Source organism: Panthera leo, chromosome A3 (assembly GCF_018350215.1).
Source record: "Panthera leo isolate Ple1 chromosome A3, P.leo_Ple1_pat1.1, whole genome shotgun sequence".
NCBI classification, from domain to species: Eukaryota; Metazoa; Chordata; class Mammalia; order Carnivora; family Felidae; genus Panthera; species Panthera leo.
Window position 1 is genome coordinate 14,730,282 of NC_056681.1, and position 14,818 is coordinate 14,745,099.

Below are 14,818 nucleotides of genomic sequence, written 5' to 3' on the forward strand. Positions count from 1 at the left end.
CCAAGCCGATGCCCCGTGGATTTGAGTTGTTGAACTGAGCTGAACTGGGCTTGGGGAGAGGGGTGGAGATTGAGCCCCTCACCTCCACTCACTCTTGTCGGTGCCTAAAATACCTCCATTAAAGCGGCATTGCTGTCCCCTGTAAACACCCACATTAAGCCATTATTCATCATTATGGCTTGAGTAGGAGTTAGTCCCTCAGATCCTTTTTTGCTGAAAGCAGGATCTGATGGAGGGGTGAGGGAGGGAGAGATGGATTGATCTGGGGACCGCGGTGCTGGTCCAGGGTGGGGGTGGGGGGGAGAAGTGTGTCTCAGACCCTGCAAAAGGAATGTTTTCTGGGGGAATGTGGAGACACCATGGTAAGCTCAGAGGGCTTGTGGCCCTGCCCAAAGTCACTCGACACCTCCAAGCAAGGCCGTTGGGGACTCATGTGCCCCATCTCTGAAAGGGGCTGTGCAGGGACGAGCAGGAGATCCGAGGGTCTTCCTTGGGCTCCTGGTTTGGATGAAGTGACCTCTCACCTGCTGTGAGAAGGCAGGAGTGTGGGTGGCAGGCTGGGTGCTGGATTCTGTGCACCCAGGAGGCCTGGGTCCTGGCAGCCCTTGAAGACCCCTTCTAGAAGGACCTGCTCCCTCTCTGGGGCGGGGGATTTCCAGGGGCTGGGCTGGGCTAGATAGATTGTGAGCCAGCGTCAGGGGGCACAGCTGGTAAGGGCCCTGCTCCGGTGGGCATGGGGGCTCCTGGAGGGAGGACCACGGGGAAGGAGCCGGACCGGGGCCGTGAGAAAGTGGGCGGAGGCTGAGAGAGGACAGGTGTGTGATGGGAGTTGAAAGGAAGGATCCAGGGCTGGGGACTGGGGGTGGGGGTGGGGAAAAGGGGCAGACCAGACCCTGGCCCAAGAAGGCCGGGATCACGATGGGTCACAGCAGGTGTCTAATTAGTACCTAAAAGAAGAGCCGTCGACTCAACCTGCCCTGCCACCACAAGGCGCCCCCTCTGACGTTTCTTTTGTTTCTCTCGCAGGCTCGGTCCGGTCGGGACGGCCCCTAGTCCTCCAGGGACCCGCCCGGCCGCAACCAGCACCCCTCCGCGCGGGGACCATGGCGCACGGCTGTCTCGGGAGCCGCGGGGGCGCCGCCTGGTGATCCGGCCGCGGCGGCGCGAGGGGGGCGCGGGCGGGGACCCCGGGGGCCAGTCCATGCCCCGGGAGCGGCCGCGCCCCCTCCCCCTGCAGCCGGGCGCCCCCGCCGCTGGGCGGCGCGCAGGGCCGCGGGCCTGTCCGGGTGCCCCGTCGGGGGCGGCGCCCCGGCGGCCGCGCTGAAGCCACCATGTGACGCGGCGCCGCTCCGTGCTGCCACCGAGCGGCGACGCCCCGGTGCCTCCCGTCCATGCTCCTGGGCCCCGGCCCGGCGCACGCCAAGCATGAGGCCGCGGCCCGACGGTCGGGGGCTCCGGGCGGGAGCCGCGCTGTCGCCCGCGCTGCTGCTGCTGCTGCTGCTGCCGCCGCCGCCGCCGCTGCCGGGACGCCTGTGGGCGGCGGGCACACCCGCGCCGGCGACGCCCGGGGCTCGGCAAGACGGCGCGCCCGGCGCGGGCCGCGTCAAGCGCGGCTGGGTGTGGAACCAGTTCTTCGTGGTGGAGGAGTACACGGGCACCGAGCCCCTGTACGTGGGCAAGGTAAAGTGGGCCCCCGCACCCGCTGCCCCGCGCCCTGGACCCCGGAGACACCCACTGGGAGGCGCGAGGGACCCCAGCTCCCCTAACCCCCGTCCCAGTCCCTGGTGCCTCCGCCCAGCCGCGCCCCGCCTGGGGCAGACGACGGGGTCTTGCCCGCCGCTTCCCTCCCCTGCCCCACGCACGCCCTCCTCCGGTCCCTCTCCCCGGTGCGTCTCGGAAGAGTGCTAGTAGGTAAACCCAGGCCCCCCGTCTTGTAGCCCCGTGCATCTAGAATGTAGGAGCAAGTTTGCGGATCTGCTCGTGTCACACACATATTCTCTCCACTCTGCTTAAAATTCTTCAATAGCTTCCCACGCGCTTGGGGTCAAGTCCAAATTTCGTCCCGTTGCCCACAGAGATCTGGCTCCCCCTGCAGCCCCATCTGCCACACTCCTCTGAGTTTCAGTCCCAGGGCTCTCCCGCTGGCCCTTACAGTGCCCCGCCCAGTCCTGCCCCCGCCTCTTTGCCTGGGTTATTTCCTCCCCGGTAACAGGTCGTCCTGCTCTTTCTGCTGATTACACTATATTGATACTCAGGTCTCCACTCAAATGCCACGTCCCCAAAGAAGCCATCCTGACCACACCAGGCGTGGACAGATCCCCTGTGTGTGGCCATCCCTCCCTGTCATGTGCCCTCCAAGGTCTCCATAGCTTTCCTTCATAGCACTTAATTAGGCATGTGTTTGTTTGATTGTGCAGTTCATGTTTATTTTTCCAATTAGACCCTGTTTGTTTTGCTTACTGTTAAGTCCAGCACAGACATTGCTCTCAAACTGTTCATTGAATGAATGAATGAATGAAGAATGAATGAAAGTGACTTTCTCAAACTCCCTGCCTAAATGCTCATGAATGTGGCTAAAGATCTGTGCCTTCAGAGTGTATGAAGCTGGGAAGGACTTTTTTTTTTTTTTTTTTTTTTTTTTTTTTTTTTTCAACGTTTTTTTTTTTATTTATTTTTGGGACAGAGAGAGACAGAGCATGAACGGGGGAGGGGCAGAGAGAGAGGGAGACACAGAATCAGAAGCAGGCTCCAGGCTCTGAGCCATCAGCCCAGAGCCCGACGCGGGGCTCGAACTCACGGACCGCGAGATCGTGACCTGGCTGAAGTCGGACGCTTAACCGACTGCGCCACCCAGGCGCCCCAGGGGAAGGACTTTTGTTCAGGCCTTCCAATCCCTAGCCCCTCATGGGTGTGATGCTGGAGAGGCAGAGGCTAGTAAGATCCAGCCTCTGCCATTTGGAGGCTCCCCAGAGTAGCAGAAATGCTCTGGTTACAGGGTAGCACCTTGCACTGAGCAGACGGTCAACAAACGGTATCTGTTGGCTGGCTTCATGGAGGAGAAAAACACCTGAGCTGGGTTTTGGTGTATGAGTAGGAGTTCATCAGGCTGATGAAGAAGAGGGCATAGCCTCTGCAAAGACTTGGAGGCCTGAAGGAGGCTGGCTTATTCAGAGGCTTGTCAGCAGTTGAGATATGGAGGCAGAAGCTGCTTCTAGGGTACAGTTCTCTGGTTTCTGCTGAGGCCGGTCAGCCTTCCAGGAAGTTTTGGTCAGCAGACACGGGGAAGAGACCAACTCTGGAGTTGCCTGTGTGCTTAACGAGTCTGAGAATTGGGAGACTGACCAACGTGCTCATTTTGGAGGCTCAGGGATCAGGGAGCGGAGGAAAGCCTTGATGTAAATCTCTAGGTTTGTCTTGCAAGAAACCTAGATTTTCTTTGGGTCTAGACACAGTAATCCCTGGTCCTTGGCTACTTTCCCTCCAGACGTGGCCTCAAGGTCACCCAGCCAACTAGTGGCAGAGCCGAGGACTCCTGACTCCCAGCCAGGGCAGTGAGATGGCGGGGCTGGCAGAATGGAGTCAGGGGGGTGGGGAAGAAGGAACCAGTACCGTCTGGGCCGTAGCTGATGGTGAGGAAAGCTAAGAAGGCAGGCTCGGGGGCCAGACGCACCTGAGTTTCGGGCCTGGTTTTGCCAACCCGTGAACCATATTACTTTGACCGAGTTGCCTCACCCCTCTGAACCTGTGTCTTCGTCTGTAAGAGGGCGGCTACAAGAGCCCGCGTCCTAGCGTTGTTGAAAGGATTAAGGAAGAAAACAGCCTATTCGGTGTTCAGCCTGCCACATGTTCGTTGTTGTCTCCTCCTCATTCTCCTCTGAAACACTCTCCCAGACATTCTCCAAACCTCTCCCAGACATCCAGGCCTGGGAGACGGACTTGGGTCCAGGAAAACCCCAGAGAGACAGAGAAGGGCTCGGACACATCCGCCTAAACGTCAGCTTGATGATCTCGGGTACCTGGGCTCTGTTGTCTGCCTGGCCACTGGGGCTCTGAGGCCTCCCCAGCCACCCAGGTCCTGCAAGGATGAAGGAAACCCGCCCCTGATTCAGCACTTTGCACTGCATCCGGCCAGGCGAGCCATTAGCACGCGTGGAACCCTACCTCTGTCTCCAGAAAACACAGTCTGTCGCCTTACTAAGTCCCTTCATTATAAGGCTGGGAAACTGAGGCCTGAGGCAGAGAACATCACACCAAGGTCACCTAGCAACGTGGTGACCAAACCAACCCAAGGGACCCGATATCCCGACACCAGCTGCGGGCCCAGTGCAGTGTAACTGCCCTTGGCTGTGAGCCAAGCACCGTGCCCCGCCCCGGTGTCCTTCTTCTCCTTGAGGCAGCCTCTCCCAACATCCCCACTGCTGTCACGACGACGGTGTTATCCTCCCCTCTGGCATGTTCACCCCGAGCCCCCCTCTCTTATTCCCAGAACCCACCTCTGTGCGGGGAGGAGAGAGAAGTTTCCACCCCTTTGCAAACATTTGCCCAGAGCACGCTTTCTTCGGAAAAGCAGCATACAGCGTGTGGCTCAAGGGGGCCGCCTGGAGCCAGGCAGCCGGGCTCGGATCTCAGCTCTGCCCCTTACTGTCTCTCTGATCTTGGGCACGTTATTTAACCTCTCTGAACCCTGGGTTCCTTATCTGCTGAGACAGGCTGTCACTATCCCCTCCTCAAAGGGTTGCGGTGAGGGTTCCCCGAGTCATATGTCAAGGACCTAGTATAGCTCGTACCTGCACCTGGCATGTGCTCCGTATTAGCTTTTATTATTAGAGGTCTCGCCTGGTATTCCCACCACCTCGAGCCTCCCAGCTACACAGACGCTACAAACCTCTGCCCCAAACCCCGAAAGCCTTCTTGGCAACCCGATGTCCTGCTTTCTCACCACGAAGCGGTGCGGGAGGGGTGAGGGGGGTGGGCAGGGGGCAGATGGTCTCTGAATATTCCGTATTCGATAGGAATATGAAGAACATGAGCTTGGACTTTTAAAAACCACCTGTCTCCTTTCCAGCCGAGCCCCACCTTCGTGTGGGCGGTCGTATGTGCACACACGCATACACACACACACACACACACACACACACACACACACTCATACCACACTCTCTGGCTCTTTGGGAAGCAAGGACTTCTCGTTTCCGTGAATTCACTGCTTCCCGGTCCCCCGCCCCAGGGAGCCGCTGGGAGCATCCGTCCTTGTCGAATTCCAAAGGTAGCTTAGCAACAGCACCATCCGCCGAGTAACCCCGGGCGCCCAACGGTAACCTATTTTACAAGCGCCTTCTTCATCACTCACCGCCAGACTCCTGTCGGCACCCGGCACCCGCAGGAACCGCCGGGGCCCCCGTAGCGGGTAGTGGTCGCCACCCAGGCCCCGGCCCCGCACCGGTGACTCCCTCCGTGGTCCTGCCCCCTCAGCAGCCCGGCCCACCTCTTCCAGGAACCTTCCCGCAGCACCCACCCTCAAATCAACCTCCCAGATTTCCATACAATCTGGGTACTTTGACTAATCCCTTTTCGGAACTGTAATTTCCCCCGGGGCTTCTGTCAGCTGGATGTGGATTTTGTAGGATTTTTTAATTTTTTTTTTAAAAAAAGATAGAATTATGGGGTCAGCACTTATGACCAACTCCTGTGGGCGGTGAGATCTATTTTAGATATACAGCAGGATTAAAGTGGGGAGGAGAGCAGATTTAATTAAGTTGCTAATATTTAAAGAAAATTGATGAACTCCTGGTTTACGAGAAGCACAGGCGTGAACAGACCCCCTCATTCTGGGGGGGGGGAGGCTTTTTATTTGATTTGCTTTCCGTTTAAATCCTGGACTCGTTTTATTTGCGTAGCTGCGCTGTCCGTTTAATTGTCTTTAATAAGGAAAACGTACCTCTGCTCGCATTTAATTTTGATTTAATTAGGAGGAAGTAATTAATGGCCTCATAAATCCCATTTTTCAGTTCCCCCCGGGATGAGAAGCCATCACTCTTGTGTTTTCCACATTGTTTATGATCAAGGGCTGGGGCTTGAGGAGGGGGAATTTCCTCTGGGCCAGTCCACACTCGAGGAGGAGGCCGTGGAGGAAAGAACCCAGGATGCAGAGTGAGGCCTCAGGGTTGCCTCTTGTTAGCTGTGTGACTTTAGGTAGAATATAGGCCCTCTCTGAGCCTCGGCTTGCCAATCTGTGCAGTAGGGAGAGAAAAACCTCTGATTCACAAGATCATAATGAGACATCAGTGAGGATACGGTAAAGGGTCTAGACGTGTGTCTGGTGGCTCTTCTCCACCTGGGCTTTAACAGTGATCGGATCCTCCAGAAATCCCAGAAGGCAGCTGGGGAGTCTTACTGGCAGCTGTATGTTTCGTGTTCATTTATTCAATACGTTTTGGTGCCAAGCTGTGTGCTGGGTCCTGGGTAGATGGAAACGAACAGCCACATGCTTGGTCCTCAAGGCGCTCACGTCTCACACTCACACGTGCATATACTCTTACACACATGCACACGCACACACTCGTTATCTCACTTCCCCCGTACTTTCTCTGCAGGCCCAGGCATGGGGAGTTCAGCGGCCATGAATCAAAGTTAGTCCACACCCCTGAGGCTCAGGACAGCTGGGGAGACAGATGTGCGACACTGAGGTGTTTGGCGGAGTGTGGAGGGGGGGGGGAGCGTGCGCAGGACGAAGTGGGGGTGGGGGGCACCTCAGAGGGTTGCCTGAAGGAGAAAACAAGCTAGGTTTAAAAGACAAGAAGGTAGGGGCGCCTGGGTGGCTCTGTCGGTTGAGCATCTGACTTCGGCTCAGGTCATGATCTCGCGGCTCGAGAGTTCAAGTGCCGCGTTGGGCTCGCTGTCGTCAGCACAGAGCCCGCTTCGGATCCTCTGTCCCCTCTCTCTCTGCCCCCTCCCCCACTCATGCTCTCTCTGTCTCTCTCAAAAACGAACATTGAAAGCAGACGACGGTACTAGAAGGTACTAGATGATGCCCCTGTCTCTCCGTCAGGTCAGGATTTCAGCCTGTGGTCTTGTGTCAGGAGACAGGGACGAAGGGTGACCCTTACTCCCTCCTGAGACCGGGGTGGGAAAAGGAGACTAATTTGCATCAAACACCTACCATGTGCCAGAAGCTTCCACACATTGTCTCATGGATCTTTGGAGCACAGGGGAGCAACAGCGTGTCCTTTACAGATGAGAAAACTGAGGCTAGGAGAAGGGCAGCTTCTGGCTCAGGGCCACGCAGCAGGGCAGTGGAGAGGCTACTCCGGTGGCTGGTCCTGAAGCCAAAGCCCGTCACCTCTCCTGATCTGTGACGTGCAGTCCTCTCCCAAATGATGGAAGAGAGGCTCAGGTAGAAGAGGCCGCCTGTGACTGGGGCCGGGACGAGGCAAAAGGTGTGTGTGTCCAAGCCCCCTCCTCCAGCCAGACTGACAGATTCGCAGGGGCCACAGACGGACAAACTGCACTTTGGAGTCAAACAGATGTAGGCCCAGCTCAGTCTCCTCACCTGGGAAAAGGGGATACATTGATGTCCATCTAATTCCATCGTGGAATTAGATTTCTACAGAGGCCCCACAGCACATCTGGCACATAGTAGGCGCTCTGTACATAAGAGCACTGTCCCCCAGCCTCCACTCACAACCGAGAGTCTTGAGAAGTGTCCTTCTGGGATAGAGACCCAGGTGCACTTTCTGACTCCGGAGCTGGGACCCAGGCAGGCTGGGCAGGCAGCCCCAGCCAGGCCCAAACCCGCAGCTCTGAGCTCTTGGTTCTGGCCCACGTCGCTCAGCCCGGTCTGACTCTGCAGTCCCCGGAGGGTAGCCACTGGGCCACCGCGTAAGCCCCAGGTCGTTCTTCACAGAAGAACATCGGTGACATCACCACTGGGTTCCGCTCCCTCCTCCCCACCCGTCACTTGTGAGTGATCCCTGCCCGGAGTCTGAGTTCACATGTAAGCAAGTAAGGTCTGCAGGGACAGGATAGAGAGCCAGGGGACAGAAAGGGAAGGCGGCGATGATCTACAGAGGGTTCGGGTCATTATGAAGTGCTCTCCTTTAAACCTCACTGCACCTGTGCCAGAAGGGTTTGATCTAGTTTTTCAGGTGGGCGAATGGACTCAGAGAGGAAAAATGAACAAGCCCACGATCCCAGCGTGGGTGAGTGATGGGATCAGGAGATCGGCTTCCCGAACTTAGCTGTGTGACACAGTGAATGACTTCCCCTCTCTGCGCTTTAGTGTTCTCATCTGAGAAATGGGGAGAATAATATATTTCCGAGGGCAGAGCTGAAAACTACTTAGATTATAAGCTGTTAAGAATCACCCCCCAGGCTGTCTGTTCCACCACACGGCTCAGAAACGTTCACTGACACAACAAGCAGACGACACGTCTGATTGGAAAGTGCGTGGAGGCACTCGCAGACGGAACGAGCTGACCCTCTCCTCTCCCCATCTCCCCTGGGCAAAGGTGGAGGGAAGACATAAACAGCAAACAGGAGAGACGGGTCTCCTCATCCCCGGCACTGCCGATGATTCAGGGCTGACGTCCTGAGATAATTTTATTGGGGGCATTAAACTGAGTTATGAGGTTTTTACAATCCAGCCACTTATGAGAAATCTATTAACAGTAACTGGACAGGAAGAAGGCTTCTCAGTGGAGCCCAGAACGGGCATTAATTGGGGCAATCTATAACAGGATGGGGACCCGGAAAGGTTCCACCAGACGCCTCCATTTACTCCCCGCAATTTCTGCTGAGAATCAGCAGACTCGCCAAAAAGAGAGAGATGCCCATTAATCGGCTAATGAAATATGAAAATGTTTATGGGCCATTCAATCTTCCAAATGGCACTTCTATAATCCACCTTTCAGACACAGAGTTCCACCAGCAGAATTTATACCCGGGTTCCTCCCGCGTGGCAAGGGGTGGGCTTTCGTCCCTCTCCGTGACGACTTCATTGGCACCTGTTATCCTGCTGAGTGGGCTGGGGTACATGGCATCCTGGCCCGAAAGGGGCCTTAAGGATTCTGTCATTCGCATTCAATCTCTGTGGAAGCTTAGAGCGGGGCAGGGACCCCCCCAAGGTCACCAGCTTCATTGGATGATTTTCCCTGTGCTTAGAGCTGCCTCAGAAATTAGGGCATTGGAGGATCAGGACCTAGGTGTTTCCGTTTCGGAGAATAGCCTTCCTCCTGGTCCCTTGCCTAAGAAATCTGAGTTCAGTGAAAACAGCCTGGGCTTTGGAGCCTCACAGTGCCTGGATTAAATCCCAGTTATATATAGCTAACATTTAGTAAATAATATAATAATAACGATAGCTACCGTTTATTGGACACTTATTATGTCTCTGGCAGGGCTGATTTTCAGCTGGTACACACCAGTACAGTTGAGCCGGTCGTTAAGATAGTGGAAAGGTAAATAATCTCTCTCCTCTCCCTTGGCCCCAGTTGCCTCAGCATCTTGGACCTCTCCCTGATCCCGTAGCCACAGGGTCCTGCCTGGCCCAGCAAGGGCCCTGCTGCGATGCCAGGGCAGTGCCCCCGCCATGTTGGCTGGTAAATATCACGTGCCCCGTGGTGCCAGGCAAGTCCCCCAGCACCTCGAGGAGGGAGGTGTCCGTGTGATCCACGTGTTACAGAGGAGGTGACCGGGGAGGCCCAGAGAGGTGCAGTGACTTGTGCGGGGACACCCAGGGGGATGATGCTCTAGCCAGGGCCACGTCGCACTGCCTCCTCCTCCCCGAGGGCTGCTCCCAGAAGGCTCGACGACGGAGTGAGAAAGCCCAAGCCGGAGGCCAGATCAGTTCCTCTAGCTGTCTGACCTTGAGCAGACCATCCCACTACTCTAGTCCTGAGGAGGAAAAGGAAAAAGAAAACCAGCTGTAAAATAAGGATAGAAAACCTACTCTAGCAGGTCGTTTTTTGGTTTTTTTTTTTTTAAAGAAGTACGTGAATTGCTTAGCACAGCTCCTGGCACGGAGGAGGTGCCCCTTCAGTGTGCATTCCCTTTCCTCCCCCCTCCCTTTCTCTGCTCCCTGTCCCCACCACATGCCAGGCTCAGAGTCTGGCGGGGGTTGGACCTAGAACTCGGGATGAGGTCAGAGACAGCCATTTGGAAGCTTGTTCGAAACGCGAGCGCCGAGGCCCCCCCTCCCAGACCCACTGACCTGCCGCCCCCCCCCCCGCCCCCCGCTGCCTCCCCAGATCCACTCGGACTCGGACGAGGGTGACGGGGCCATCAAGTATACCATCTCAGGCGAGGGCGCTGGGACCATCTTCCTGATTGATGAGCTGACGGGAGACATCCATGCCATGGAGCGCCTGGACCGGGAGCAGAAAACGTTCTACACGCTGCGGGCTCAGGCCCGGGATCGCGCCACCGACCGCCTGCTGGAGCCTGAGTCGGAGTTCATCATCAAGGTCCAGGACATCAACGACAGCGAGCCCCGCTTCCTGCACGGCCCCTACATTGGCAGCGTGGCTGAGCTCTCACCCACAGGTGGGCGGCGGGCTCCAGAGGCGCGGGGCTGAGCCAGGGCGTGGGGGGAAAGGGAGCTACGGGGCTCTGAGTGGGAGCCTGCTGTGGGGACTGGCTGACACCCTAGAGGGGCAGGAGAGACAGGAACCGCTGCTCCAGGCAGGCAGGGGGTACGGGCATGAGCCCAGGTGCCCGCAGGGGCTCAGGCATAGTTATGACCCGGTCACAGCTGCGCCCCTGAACAAAGGCACACACATGACCTCGGGCACATAATCACGGACACAGACCCCACACGGACACAGCCCTACGTATGGACGCAGCGACACCCTGGGACACGGACACGCCCCACGTGCAGTCACGCACACGGGCCCAACCCCACTTACAAGTTCGGCTGACCTGCACACGGCCCTTCCCCGGAGCTCAGCCCCACGCAGACCTCGAACGGCCCTTGGCCACAGCCCCTACACAGGCGCGGGTGCACCTGCCCGCAGGCACACCTGTACCTGGAAACCGCCAGAGCCGAACACAGCTGAAACGAGGCCCAGCCACACAACCAGACATGACCTCACCCCCAGCACAGCCACATACGACCCCACTCAGGAAACAGCCCCTCACACACATGGAGCTGATGCACAGACACAGCCACCCCTACAGAGACACGGGCAAGAGCCACAGACAGACGTTACCCTCCACGGGCCAGGCTCCACCAGAGTGTAGCTCCAGGAGGCCATGAATGTGGGTGCAGGCTGCTGTAAATACACACACACACACACACACACACGCAGGTCTGCACGTATGCCTGGTGTGCATGTGCATTCACACGTGAGTGTGCAGTGACCAGATGTGGCTGGTCAAACGGCACTTTAAGGCCTGTGCGTGCACAGGACGTGCTATATGTGTCTGTTTGAGTGCATTCATTCATTCATTCACTTAACAAGCATGTACAAGGACCTACTATGTGCCAGGCACTGAGAACATGGCATTGAAAAGACAGACAAGTCTCCCCATCATGGAGGATACTTTCTGGCTGAGGAAGACAGGCGGGAAGCAAGTGAACACACACGTCATTGGTCTGGGAAGGCTTATCTGAGGAGATGACATTAAATGGAGGCCTGAAGGTTGTGAAGGATGGGCCCTGGGGGAAGAGCATTCCAGGCAGAGGGAACCGTAGCTGCAAAGGCCCGGAGGAGAAGTGGAGAGGCGATCGGGTCGTGCAGCCCTGTGGACCATAGTCAGGGCTTTGCCTTTTATGCTGAGCGAGCCGGGAAGTCAGTGGAGAGGCTTGTTCAGAGGACGGATACAATCTGACTTAGTTTTAACAGGATCCCGTGCTGTTCTGTGAAAAATCGATGGTGGTGGGGCTGGCAGTGGGGCAGGGACAGAAGCAGATCGCCCGTTGAGAAGGATATTGCAATTACCTGGGCAGGAAATGATGGTGGCTTGGAACGAGGTGGGACCAGTAAGGGTATAGAGAAGAGGTCGACTGTGAGGTGTATTTTGAAAGTAGAGCTGAAAGCATTTGCTAATGGATGGGATGCGGGGTGCGAGAGAGAGACAATTCGGGGATGATTCCCGAGATTCTGACCTGGGCGATTAAACTGATGGGATTTCCATTTACTGAGACGGGAGGAGCAGCTGGAGGAATAGGTCTGGAGGACGGAGGGACATCAGGAGTTGGTTTCCATCGTGCTGAGTTGGAAGTCCTGATGAGACAGCCAAGCAGAGACCTTGCGAAAGGCACTTCAATATATAGGCTTGGTGGAGAGATAAATCGGAAGTTGTCAGAAGCAAAGACCCGTGGACTTGCAGAGCCCAGTGATTACCTAGAAATCAATTTTGAAAATGGGGGAAACTGAGGCTCAGAGGGGCAGTGATGTGTCCGTGGTCACACGGCAAGTCAGGGGCAGCTCAAGCCCCTGACTTCCTTGGTCCTGCAGCCCCTACTCACCGACTCAGACTCTGGCCCTGTCTCGCTTCATCCCAAACGGACCAGAAAGACCAGAAAAGACCAGAAAGGTGGTAAGAGATGAGGCTGGAGAAGGAAGCAAGAACCATACCCGAAGGACTTGAGGGAGGCACCGAACCTGGGAAAGACTTAAGCAAGGGAGCGATGGGCATTTAGAAAGCTCCCTCTACTACAGTTCGGAGAACGGGTGGGGACAGGGGACTCAGAGGGAGGCGTCCACCAGGCATCCACCACTTCACTCCCACTTCAACTCTGAGAGATGGCAGGACTGATGGTAGCATCCCCATTGGACAGATGGGAACGCTGAGGCTCAGAGAGGAGAAAATGTGCCCACCGTCACACAGCAAGTCGGTGACTGAGGAAGTCAGGGCTTGGGTCCCAGACTGTTGGAGTGGCAGTGTCTCTGTGTCAGACTTGGGGGAACCAAGGCCGAGAGAAGGGCAAGGGCACCTTCAAGGTCACCCAGATTGTTGGAGGCAGAACCACCCCCCCGCACCCACCACTACCGGGTTCATGAGTATCAGCCTCAGGCGCCCCTGTGCTGCCTCACCTCCCTCTCCCAGCCTACTGACTCTGACATTCAGCTCAGGGAAGAGTCAGGCATTGGGACTCAACTCGGACAAGCCAAGGAACCCAGGAGGGGGAGGGAGGAAGCAGAAATTAAATTAGTTTATTTCATTTGAGCAACTTTTTGAAGGGGAAGCAAATCTGACACCGGGGTGCTTGCGGAGACTGCAGGCAGCTTTGAAAATCAGTCACAATTACTGAGCCTCCTGATCTGGGCTGAGGAGGGCGGGCCCGACAGGCGGCACCAGGATCTGGGCAGCTTCAGAGATCAGAGGGAGCAGGGACGCAGCTTGGGACATGAAAGGCGGCGGCACTCGCAAATTAAACCGCTCACAGCTTAAAAAGGAAGGGAAGTGTGCCGGGGGCCTCCGATGAGCCACGCTTCTGAGGAGGGGCAGCCAGGCAGGCTGAGCCTAATGCGGTGAAGCAGGTCCTGCAGCCGACAGTCAGGAGGCCTGGCTCCCTACGTGACCTTGGGCAAGTCCCTGCCTCTCTCTGGACACAAAGTGTTCTTCTAAGCACCGAAGGGGTTCGTTCACGCAACAGACATTTACTGAGTGCCTACTCTGTGCCAGGCGTTGGGGATGCTTAGGAAACCTACATACATATACAGCAAGGAGACAGACAAGAAAGAAATAAACAAGCCACTATAGCATCAGCCCTGTGGTCCAAGTGCTGTGAAGCTAAGGGAACTGGGCATTATATTGGGGGAGTGCTATTCTAGAAAGAGGAGTCAGGGTGGCCTTTTTTTTTTTTTTAATAAAAGAGGAGATTTGAAGGAACCAAGGAGCTATGTGAAACAGTGGCTTAATCCTTTGTTGTGCACCCACATTTCAGTGTATTGTTAAAATACAGACTGATGCCCCTATTCCCCCCAGGGTTTTTGATTCAGCAGGTCTGGGCTTTTAGAAATGTTTGCATTTTTAATAAATTCTGAGGCGATGCTGCTATTGCTGGCTCAGGAACCACACTTGGAGAATCACTAAGCTGGAGGGAGACTGTTCAGGCAGCGAAAACAGCAAGTGCAAAGGCCCTGAGGCATAGTGTGTTTGTCACGTTTGAGGAGTAGCAAGGGGTCACTGTGGGTGAAGAGAGGAGTAAGAGAGGAGGGGAGGCTGTCCAATGAGATCAGAAGAGGTTCCGGAAGCCGGATCATGTAGGACGTTGTAGCCATTGAAAGGATTTTGGTTGTGCCGTGATCGAACTTATACTTTTAAAGGCCGACTTGTTGGCCACCATGTTGAGAATAGACTTTCGGGGACACGCTTGGAAGTAGGGAGATCAGTGCGGAGGCAGCTGCGATCGTGCGGACGAGAGGTGAAGCTGATTCGTAGGCGAGTGTAGGGTTTAAGAAGGAATGGGATTCCGGACGCCTGTTGAAGGTAGAATCAATGGGGTTTGGGAGGGATTGGATATTGGGGGGTGAAAGAGAGACAAGGCAAGGATGATGCTGAGATGGGGAATGCTCCAGAAAGAGCAAGATTACAGCACAAAATTAAGACTCCACTCTCAGACATGTTAACATTAAGACGTCTACCAGAAATGCCAGTAGAGTCGTCAAGGGGACAGTTGGATCTCTGAGTCTGGAGGTCAGGAGCTCGATCAGGGTCAGAGATTCAACTGTGGAAGTCATCAGCAGAGAGGAGGAACTTAAAGGTCGAGGCTGGATGAAACCAACAAGAGAGTGAGTTTCGAGAGAAAAGACTTGCACTGGACAATCGCTTCATGTTGGGGGCACCAGACCCCTACCCACGAGTGTCACAACCTGGC

At 56.0% G+C, this 14,818-nt stretch overlaps 1 protein-coding gene across 1 annotated transcript in view; it reads left to right on the forward strand.

Moving 5' to 3' along the window:
* Nucleotides 1–1,425: 1,425 nt before the first annotated feature.
* CDH22 (cadherin 22) overlaps nucleotides 1,426–14,818 on the forward strand; it is a 67,152-nt gene continuing 53,759 nt past the window's right edge. Inside the window, exons 1-2 of the mRNA XM_042930791.1 lie at nucleotides 1,426–1,680; nucleotides 10,242–10,536. Coding sequence (XP_042786725.1) covers nucleotides 1,426–1,680; nucleotides 10,242–10,536 — 550 coding nt within the window. The remainder of the gene's footprint in view (nucleotides 1,681–10,241; nucleotides 10,537–14,818) is intronic.